Raw genomic sequence first — 11,037 nt, forward strand, 5'->3', positions numbered from 1 at the left:
CGTGGATGATGTGTTTTCCACCCCCTCGTCCAAGTCGCTGATGAAGATGCTGAACAGCGTAGGCCCCAGGACCGAGCCCTGGGGGACCCCACTATTCACATCCCACCAGATCGAGTACAACCCATCCACCACTACTCTCTGGGTGCGCCCCCATCAGCCAATTTCTGACCCATCCAACCGTGTAGGCATCAATGCCACAGTTGCTCAGTTTATTAATGAGAATGAGGTGAGAGACAGTGTCAAAGGCCTTCTTGAAGTCCAGAAAGACTACGTCCACAGTGACACCATCATCCAGAAATTTAGTTATCTGGTCATAAAAGGCCATCAGGTTGGTCTGGCAGGACCTGCCTTTGATGAACCCATGTTGATTTCCCCTGGGCGTGATCTCCCCTGCCGGCCCCTCACAGATGTGCTCCTTGATAATTTTTTCAAGGATTTTCCCCAAGATTGATGTGAGGCTTTTGGGCCTATAGTTTCCTGGGTCTTCCTTTCTCCCTTTCTTATAGATGGGGACCACATTAGCTAGTTTCCAATCTCCGGGCACCTGGTCCATGGACCACGATCGCTCATACAGCCGGGCCAAAGGCACAGCAACGACCCCCGCCGGCTCCCTCAACACCCGTGGAAGGAGGGCATCAGGGCCCGCAGATTTAAAAGCATTCAGCCCTTCCAGAAGATCCCTAACTACTTCTGCACAGACCCGAGGCCTGGCAGTGCTATCCTCAAGATTGCCCCTACCTGTGGTGGGAGAGCTGTCCTGTTCCCTGTCCAAGAAAATAGAGGCAAAGAACTTGTTAAAGATTTTGGCTTTCTTGTTTGGCATAGCCACAAGATTACCATTTGAGTCTAACAGGGGCCCTACATTACCCGGTGCCCGCTTCTTACTCCCAATGTATTTGAAGAAGGACTTTTTGTTGTCCTTAATCCTGGTGGCTAGCCTGAGCTCCACCCCTGCCTTGGCCTTCCTACACTCGCGGGCCAAGGAGGAGTATTCCTCCTTGGTGATAGCCCCTTTCTTCCAGAGCGTGTACGCCTCCCTTTTGGCCTTCAGGCATTCTTGAATGCCTTTGCTGAGCCATGGGGGTTTCAGAGTACTCTTACCCCACTTCTTTCTCTCCGGGACTGTCACACTCTGAGCCTGGAGGATCGTCTCCTTAAGGTACATGATGCTACATTAGCTGACAGCCAAAAATTAAGTGCAGCGAATAGTGTTTGCATAGACAAAGGTTTTGTTAGTTAGGATAAACATTTCACCCCAATATAAGAGATATAAACTTTTAAATTTCAGGGCATAAACCATCCCCAGACTGGCTTCAACTCCATCAGTGCATTACTGTAAATCAAGTGTAGTAAGCAAACCAAAGTAGTTGTGGATAAAGGAGAACTGGTTGACAAAATCTGACACAAGAGACTATTAAAGAGATGAAATTCAGACACAGGGGATGAAAATCATTAAAGGCTTCCATATGAGAAGAGACTGAAAAGACAGGTACTGGTAAGTTTAGAGAGGAGACAAATAAAAGAAGACATGAGACAGGTATACAGTCTGTCACTGAAGCTTAGTAAAATTTTAAAAAAAGATTCCACATCTGCAATACAACTATTTCAAACTTTCAGAGTCATATTAGATAGAATAAACATTTATTGGTGGAAGAAATATAAACTCATGCTTCAGGGCAGAGGCCAGCCACTAAGCGATAGAAGGCAAAAAGAAACTTGCCTGCTGGCAGGTCACTTCATGACTGACTCTTCAGGGGTTTCTTCCACCTTCATCTTACACACTTGGTGCCTTATCATGTCCACAGATAAATTAGATGGACCAATGGTTTGATCTATGTTGGCAGTTTCAGTGAAACTTATTTTACACTGATGAAGACAAGAGCAAATTCTGATATGCCATTTAGGGCAGGACTTGAAGAAATAATGGGCTTCACCTAATTGAAATATGCTGGACTTTGTGAATGGTAGTTGGCATTTTAATTTAGGTTTGGTAGAAATTCCAATATCCTAGAGCAAGGACTGTCACTGGAAAGGAACTATTGCAAAAATACGGGTGACAGTTGCAATGGCATATGTCAAATTAGTGATGGGTGAAAGGAATGGAAGGTGATGGTCTGAGAGAGACGTCAGGTGACGATGAGCTCCTCTTGCTAAGCTGGTAAAGTGACTACAATTGAAATGCTCTTGAGACATGTCCCCCTGGACATACTTGTGGGCTAAGAATTCTGTCTTCTAGAGAAGTCTTTGGATGACATCTCATTTGCCAGCCTAGATTGAAAATGTCAGCTTGTAGATTTTGAAAAATCAGTGAACTGTAGGAGACTGGCATTAGAAACCAGAGAGCCTGGTACATTTTTGTATTCACTAAGGCCAAATTCTCAGATATGCTGAGCACCTGCAATTCCCACGGACTTCAGTGGGATTTGAGCATTCTTAAAACTCCTAAAAAGGATTCTTCCAATTCTTTTTCCAATTAACATATAAAAATGATCACCACCCTTGGGAATCAGCTGAGTGGAGTTTTAGGACAAAAGGATTTGATGTTTTGGTCAGGATGTTTGTATGCTATATACAGTGCTGTGTGGTTCCCAACATGCCAGACTGTAATGTCAAAGGTGTCCCTCAAAGTTCACAAGTTCAGGATGTGTGCATTATTTTTGTACGTTAGTTTGTTTTATTTCACTGAGATCCAGGGTCACACTGAAATATTAGCACACTTCTATTTTTTTTAATGTTTTTTTAATGTTAGAGTGACTCATTTGACATCTTCTCCAGACCTCCTACTTTTTTGTACATAGAAAGTGGAGCAGAGGCTACTTACATAGTATAAAGAATTAAATTACAAACTGTGTTACTGTATTTCAGTGGTGGATCCTTTAATAGCCTGATAACTGATTATTCTTTAAAATACATACAGTATATGACAAGTTAATTGGCTAAAATGGTGAGCTTGAGATCAACCCTAGAGCTTGAGATGACACGTTTTAGGAGCTGGCCCTAAATATGGGAGTAGACACATCCAGAAAATTTAAAATTTGCTGTTTTTCTGCAGGCGTTTCATTGCTCTTCAACGACATCTGTGGAACTCGACTGATAGGTTTACATTTCAGTTTGGTGCTTTTGTTCTATGAAAATTGTGTGGGAAACTTTCTCTCTGATTCCTCTCTCAGTGGAACAGTCATATCAAACTCAGACTAAGCACTAGGAGGCAGTTATATACTTACATTAATAGGTTTCCTGGAGCAGACATGGACCTCTCCTCCCTTCTGCTCTGAAGCTCAAATGGGTTTCCAAACGAGCGTTTCCTTAACATGGCCTTCACTAAAATCTTTGAAAAAGAAAAACACATTAGCAAAGATCATGGCACTGAGCTATCACTGTCTTCATACTGGTGCTGTAAGTACTGTATTAGAAGTAACAATGGCTTCTTTAATCATCCAAATAACTTCTTGCAATAATCCAGTTAAGACATGGCATAGAGCAGGGGTAGGCAACTCCCGGCATGCACGCTAGAGTGTGGCACGCAAAGGCATTTTGCTTGGCATATGTGCTTTTGGGCAGATGGCAAGACAGCCACAAGAGGCCTGATTCTTGCTCTGGCAGGGCAGCCCCAGCTGCTTCCCTGACATTCACCTCAAGGCACGCATGCACCTGCCACTGCTAACAAGTGAGGCCAGGGCTCCGCAGGCGCCGGTGCAGCTGCTTGCAGCCTCTCCGCTGCCTGTTGTGTGCAACCCAGGCTCTGTGGCAGGCAGTAGGACCCTGCCTAGAGGCCAGGCCAGCTGTGGCAGGCAGCTGAGAAGCTGCGAGCAGATGCACCAAGGTCCATGAAGCCCCAGCCTGGCTTGTTGCTGGCAGCAGGTATACGCATACCTTGGGGCAGGTGGTGGGGAAGGAGCTGTGGCTGTGCTGCCACAACAAGGATCAGGCCCCTCACTGCTCCCCTGCGATCTGCCCCTGGCATGCCAACATCTTACAAATTGAGGTTGTGGGTGTTTTCGTCACTGCCCAAAAACGTTGCCAACTCCTGACCTAGAGCAGGGCTGTCCAGTTGGCGGCTGGCAGGAAACATGTGGCCCACAAGGGGTTAAGTTGAAGCCCCTGGGCTCCTCCCTGGCTGCTGTGCCACCCCCTGCTCCAGCTGGAGTCTCTGGGCTCCCCCTCCCTCCTCCAGCTGCTGCTTCCTGCCTCTGCCCCAGGGGCTGGCGCAGTGCAGCTTGCTGCACAGGGAGCTGAAGGATTCATAGATTCATAGAAGTAGGGTCGGAAGGGACCTTGTAGATCATCAACTCCGACCCCCTGCCCTGGGCAGGAGAGAAAACCAGGCTCAAATGACCCCAGCCAGGCAGACATCAAGTCTCCTCTTAAGGACCCCCAGGGTAGGAGCCATCACCGCTTCCCTTGGAAGTTGGTTCCAGATCCTAGCTGCCCTGACTGTGAAATAGTGCCTTTGGAAATCTAGTCTAAACCTACTCTCTAACAATTTGTGGCCATTATTCCTTGTTACCCCAGGGGCCGCTAGGGGGAACAGGGTCTCTCCCAAACCCTGCTGGTTCCCCCCCTAGCGAGTTTATAGATGGCCACCAGGTCCCCCTTCAGCCTTCTCTTGTGAAGGCTGAACAGGTTCAGGTCCCATAGCCTCTCTTCGTAGGGTCTGCCCTGCTGCCCCCTGATCATGCAGGTGGCCCTCCTCTGGACACTCTCCATGCTGTCCACATCCCTCCTGAAATGCGGCGCCCAGACCTGGATGCAGTACTCCAACTGCAGCCTGACCAGTGTCGCATACAGGGGGAGGATCACCTCCTTGGCCCTGCTTGAGATGTATCTGTGGATGCACGACAAGGACAAGGCCGTCTTAGCCCTACTGACTGTGACCTCGCATTGTCGGCCCATGTTCATCTTGGAGCCAATAATGCCTCCAAGATCTCTTTCTGCCACCGTGCTCTTGAGAAGGTAGTTTCCCAGTTTGTAAGTGTGCTGCTGGTTCCTACTGCCCAAGTGCAGCACCCTGCACTTGTGGGTATTGAAACCCATCCTGCTTTCGTTAGCCCACCCCTGTAACCTGTCCAGGTCCTGCTGTAATCTGTCCTTCCCTACTAGCATGCCCACCTCACCCCAAATCTTGGTATCATCAGCAAATTTAAACAGGCTGCTTTTTCCCCGTCATCCAAGTCACTAATAAAGAAATTGAACAGTGCGGGCCCAAGGATCGAGCCCTGGGGGACTCCGCTGCCCACTTCCCTCCAGGTTGAAAAAGACCCATCCACCACTACCCTCTGAGTACAACTCTTCAGCTAATTTGCAATCCATCTGACTGTGTAGGCATCAACGCCACAGTCACCTAGGAGTCTGGGGCTGCATGTGGGGGAGGCGGAAAGTCAGGGATGCAAAGAGGAATCATGCCCGTGCAAAGCAGCAGTGGCAGGGTGGGGTGGGGAGGAGGGTGCCTGTGCCTGCGGTGGAGCAGGTGAGGGGCATGCAGTGCAGCAGTGGCAGGACTTCTAGTGCAGCAGTGGAGGGGGGTTGTCCACATGGGCACATGGTGCAGTGGGTGGAGCGTCTGAGAAGCCCCGTGAGCCAAGCTTTGCCTGGTGTGGCCTGTGTAGCATGCAGCTCCTGCTGGTGCAGGCCCCAGAGTGTGTGACCCATGGGCCTTGGAAGTTGGACAGCCCTGAACTAGAGGGATCTGCATAACAGCCCTTTGGTTTCTATTCAACATAAGCATTGACTTTCTGGCTAGCCAGTTTAAACCTCTGCGTGCAAAGCATTATTAGAAACAAAGTTTAGTGAATATCTTTAGCAATTTGAGACTTATGGGACGGGCCACAACTACTCTACTTGCCAGATCCCAGGACCAGAAGCCAGTTCTATTTCCAGCTCTGACACCAACTCCCTCTGTGACCTTTTAACCTGCTAGGGAATATCTACAACTGGTTTTAATTAGTTTAGCTTCACTGAATCCTGTCGAGTCATGTTGATTTATACAAAGTGGTCTCTCCGTTTCCTTCTCCCCCCTTCTGTAGAATGAGAAGGGCATTCTTCTCTTATCTATTCCACAAGGCTAGTGATAAAACCATTGTCAAGTCCCCAGTTTTATCACTAGTTACACACACACACACACACACACACACACACACACAAAGGGTTTAGCTCGTCTGTCTGTCTGTAATGCTCTTGGAGCACTCCGATTGGTTCTCTCGGCAGGCAATCACAATGCTTACTGAAACAACCAGAGTGCTCCGTGGAGCGCCATCATGACAGTGGGAATGGAGGGGACGGAGCAGCCTCCCCCTTGGCCCTGCTCCTTGGAGGCGGTGGTGGCACAGGATGCTGGCCGAGGGGACGGTGGGGCAAGCTCCCCCTGCCTTCCCTGGGAGGCAGCAATGGTGCAGGGTGGTGGGGCAATTTGCCAGTCCTAAGTAAAGTCAGAGAAGGAGCTGCACTGCCCCAGCTGCTGCAGCGTGGGCAAGGAATTGTTACTCATTCACATTTCCACTTGCTCCAGGAAGGAAGTGATATCTTATTGACATGTAGTCATAGTAAATTATAATTTCATAGTTTAGTAGTTTCTAGGGTCGGAAGGGACCTGAACAGATCATCAAGTCTGACCCCTTGCCCTGGGCAGGAACGAGTGCTGCTATCACAATATCCCAGCCAGATATCTATCCAACCTCCTCTTGAAGACCCCCAAGGTAGGGGAGAGCACCACCTCCCCTGGGAGCCCATTCCAGAGCCTGGCAGCCCTAACCGTAAAGTAATGTCTCCCGATGTCAAGTCTGAACCTGCTCTCAATCATTTTGTGGCTGTTATTCCTCGTTATCGCAGGTAGTGCCTGGGAGAACAGAGCCTCACCTATTTTCCGCTGGTCCCGCTGGTGAGTTTATAGACAGCCACCAGATCCCCTCTCGGTCTTCTCTTGTGGAGGCTGAATAGATTCCCAACTCCTGCACTAGTCAAGGTATGTAAGTGTGGAGCCAATGCTCTACCCACTGCCACACTCTCTCTGCTCCTCTGATCTGGGGAGGGAGTATACAGGCACCGATCCCTGTTTATTCATGTATGCCTGACTTCAAGGTGTGGATGGCCTGTGTCAGCATACAAATGCAGGTCTTACTCCCTCTTGCTGCATGGGCATGCAGTCCAAGTTTCTATCAAGCTCAAAGTCTTTGAAAATTAGAGCTCTATGGACTCAATGTCAGCCACTGGATATAAGTAACTCCAGTTTCTCAGGTGTCAGCATGTGGAGTTAACCGGTTTCTTAGGACTTGCCTAAGGCAAACTGGATGGGAATGCCTGTAGTTTGCCTTAAAGTTCTGACTGTGGCAGCCCAGAAAGCTGGAAGGCAGTGATCAGCTCTGATGTACATCACCGGCAAATACCCTGCACCTCTGGCTTGATGCTGTGCCTGGATCTGGCTCCAGGCTTGGGACCATATCCCAGGGTTCCAATTAAGTTATATTAATCCTTCCAGTGCATACTGCATTTAAACTCTGTGCTCTTTTGAAGAATCTGGATTAATTAAACAGGACATTTTGAGGATATTTCTTTGGTAAAAACACCCAACATTTTGTACAAGCAGTGAATGTAAAATGCAATCATTCCCCCCAGTGCATTATTTAGAATCATACTCAATAACCAGGTTGCCAGAAGCTGTTTATGTCTGGAGATCTTAAATTATGCATGAAAATAATGTTTTTACAAGTTAACGGAGCAAGTATATTTCGGAAGCAAAAGGGCATAATACAGCTCTATGAGCTATTTGTCATCCTTACATTTCATTTCCAACAAGTGAAGAGACACCTTGATCGAACTAGGATTGATGACATGGCTATAAATGTCCCACAGTGGCTATGCCCACACTACAAATTAAGATGAGAGGAGAGCATAGGTAGACACCCTGAAGTAGCTTTTATCCAGCTAACTTAGCTAATGATGCAGTGAACACACCGTGGCTGTATAAGCCCTGCAGGGACCCAGTTTTCTGCAGGCAGCTAGATCAAGCTGAAGCCATCCTGCCACATGTTCACTGTACTGTCACGGACTGAATCAAGAAACTGGAGCCACCCACCCCACATGGAAACATGTGCCCAAGTTGCAATAGTGTCTGCCCATCCAGCATTGGCCTCAGCAGCCATCTTCAGACCCACAGATAAGACAATCATGGAAGACAATCATCCTTGACTGCAAGAGATTGCCAAAGAAGAAGTACAATTATCCCAACTAGCTAAGTTGAACTTAATATTACAGGTGCACTGAGACAATCAGTCCAATATTGGATCAGCACCAATATAAAGAAAATTGGCTGCATTGGAAATCAGCCTGATGTGGCCGATAATTTAGCTGATAAATGCCCGTGCATGCGTGCAGCCGCAGCAGAGCATGTAGGCAGTGAGCACAGCCTGGCAGCGTGGAGAGCTGTGTGCAGCTGGTAAGTCTGTTGTGGTGGAAGGGGAGAGGGGAGGGAAGGGGCATGGGCTCCTGTGGTGAGGGAGGGAGTGGGGCTGGGGCTGGAGCAGGCGCTGCCCAACCAGGGCAGGGTGGGCATGAGACAGAGACTTGGATCTGCATGGGGCTGGGGCTGCGCCAGGCTTTTCTCGGTGGGGGCTGGGCCGGGCTACACTCGGGGCAGACAGCAGCAGCGTTAGGAGCGGGGTTGGAGGGGCTATGGTGAATTTTGGGGTGGCTGCTCCCTCCCCATAGCCCCGCTCCCAGCACTGCTGTCACCACCCGACCCCAGCACAGCCTAGCCCAGCCCTGGCCCCAGCCCCAGTCTGCCCCATGCAGATCTGCAGGGCACATGCCCTCCCCCCTCCTGCGCCCTTCCAGGGTGCGTGCAGCAGCAGGAGCTTCCCTCCCCCCCCGAATGAGCCGTGGCTCTGTCCCATGTCCCGCCGCAGCATGGCAGCACCTGCCCCAGCCCTACTCTCTCCCTCACCACACAGGCCTTGATCTGCCCCCCTACACCTCTTCCCTCCCCTTCCACAACAGACTTACCAGCTGCATGCAGTTCTCCATGCTGTATCAGAAATCGGATCGGTATCAGCTGAAATGCCTCCTTAAAAATCAGCTATCAGTATCAGCCCCAAAAATCTCTATCGGTGCCACCCCACTTAATAGATTTACTTGGGCAGCATAAGACACCCCCTGAACAATACACCACCTCCTGAATTTGCAGTCTTTGTTGAATTCCCCGCCAAAATAGGAATTAACCACAACATTTAGCTCCAGGTCCAAGTTCAGATTTTGTCCTCTTCTACTCTGTGGGGATTTAAAACGCACAGTGCCAAACACCATGGGCTGCCTATATACATGCTTAGAAGGGGGGGGGGAAGAGAGCCTGTTTTAATTAGAGCAGTTCCCATACAGCCGTTCTAATTAAACAGCTTTCTGTAATGTGTATTAAGCCCTTCTGCATTTCAAAATGGCCATGTGGGCGTTTTAAAGCTCATTCAGCGAGGTTTAGTTAAATTGCCCTCATGGCTGTTTTGAAACGTGGGGGCAAGGGGGCTTAATACATGTGACCGTTAGGCAACGCTGGAGCGCTCTAATTAGAATCTGGAGCAGACTCTGTTCTAATTAGAAAGTGAACGAGCATTCTAATTAATAATAATATTAATAATTATTAATAAATTCTAATAGGGAGCCCATGTGAATTGCACAGAGCCAGTGGATTAGCTGCTGAGAGGCTGTTCAGACTGGAGCAGCTGCTTCCCCGTTGCACTGCTGGAACTAGTATCAGCAGTATTTGATCTTCAAACCATACCCCCCACCCCGATGAGCTAGCTGGCTTGAGCTTAAAGCACTGCTTAACTCAAGCTAAAGAGTTTGGCATGTAGATGGGAATCTAGATAGTGACAAAACTGAAACCACACCTTGAACTGACACTGCAGTGAAGATAAGCCCTGAAGAAAAGCCGGAGGGAAAAGCTTATCTTAAACAAATGGAAAAAAAAATCACAGTGTCATTCTAGTCAGCCAAGATCTTAAGGGCACACTAACAAAACACTGTATTAACAGTCTGTGGTATACAGTGGCATAAAGAAGTGTTAGGAAAAGTAAATGGTACTGGGACCGTTGGCAACCAATCTGGCATTGCGTCATTTTATTCCCTTTCTTCCTGATTCTCTGGCAAGCCCTTCACTGAGATGACAGGTGATATTTCAATAGTTATCAAAATTTCTCAGCCAGTATCACAATGGCATACTCAAAGCTGTAAAATTATGCTCTCTAGCTCAGCCAGCCAGGCTGCTTCTGGTGGATACTATTCAACAGACACTACAGCCTCATGTCTAGAGCTCAGTTTTGCAACATCTGGACCTGAAAGTATATACAAATTCCCCAAAAACCCACTACTTTTTGTCACTATTGGCAACTCCCACAATTGGCACTGGCACACACAGGCTAATGCAAAACTCACTGAACTCAATGGAAAGACTCCCACTGACATGATGCATTTTGAGGCTTTGGATTATGCCACATACACTCAACAACTTTCTGAGCTTCGTCTGCTGGATTTTCTGATCCCCTACTCAGCTTCTTGCCTTGTCTATATGCATGCGCAGTTGCCCAAGAAACATGGACAAGAACCTGTTTCTCTCCCTTACTTCGTACTTTCTAGTGGGAGTAACCTTGTTGGGACTGGGGCTACTTAAGTCTCCGGCAATTTGCTTTTGTAAAATTTCCATGGTCACCTTGGAGCATGACCCTGCAGCTCTTATTTGAGTAGTCCCTTGGACTTCAATGGGGCTGCTCACATGTGCATGGATTACAGAGCTGTGACATTAGTAATACATTTGAGCTAAATGCCCAGCTCAAAGGGATAAACAACTCCAGCTTAATTACACGGCCAAAACACTTATACAACGCGCTGAAAACTTCCCATCCCTGTTGAGCATTCAAAGGCAGACGCATGCACACCAGGAAAGCTCCAGTTTGTACTTACCACAGTGGGCAAGCTTGGGATTGTCTTGACAGAGTTCTTCACCTCCTCCTCAGTCACCTCCACCACAGTGCAGTGATTTTTTTCCAGAGGCAGTGG

At 48.3% G+C, this 11,037-nt stretch overlaps 1 protein-coding gene across 1 annotated transcript in view; it reads right to left on the reverse strand.

The window, feature by feature from the left end:
* The window catches only part of CAMKK1 (calcium/calmodulin dependent protein kinase kinase 1), a 213,547-nt gene that overhangs the window by 12,135 nt on the left and 190,375 nt on the right, over positions 1-11,037 (reverse strand). Inside the window, exons 15-16 of the mRNA XM_006029150.3 lie at positions 10,942-11,037; positions 3,225-3,328 (exon numbers count right to left, since the gene is read on the reverse strand). The exon at positions 10,942-11,037 is cut by the window's right edge and continues 19 nt beyond it. Of these exons, the coding sequence (XP_006029212.2) occupies positions 3,225-3,328; positions 10,942-11,037 (200 nt within the window). The remainder of the gene's footprint in view (positions 1-3,224; positions 3,329-10,941) is intronic.

Source organism: Alligator sinensis, unplaced genomic scaffold, assembly GCF_000455745.1.
Source record: "Alligator sinensis unplaced genomic scaffold, ASM45574v1 scaffold419_1, whole genome shotgun sequence".
Taxonomy (NCBI): Eukaryota; Metazoa; Chordata; order Crocodylia; family Alligatoridae; genus Alligator; species Alligator sinensis.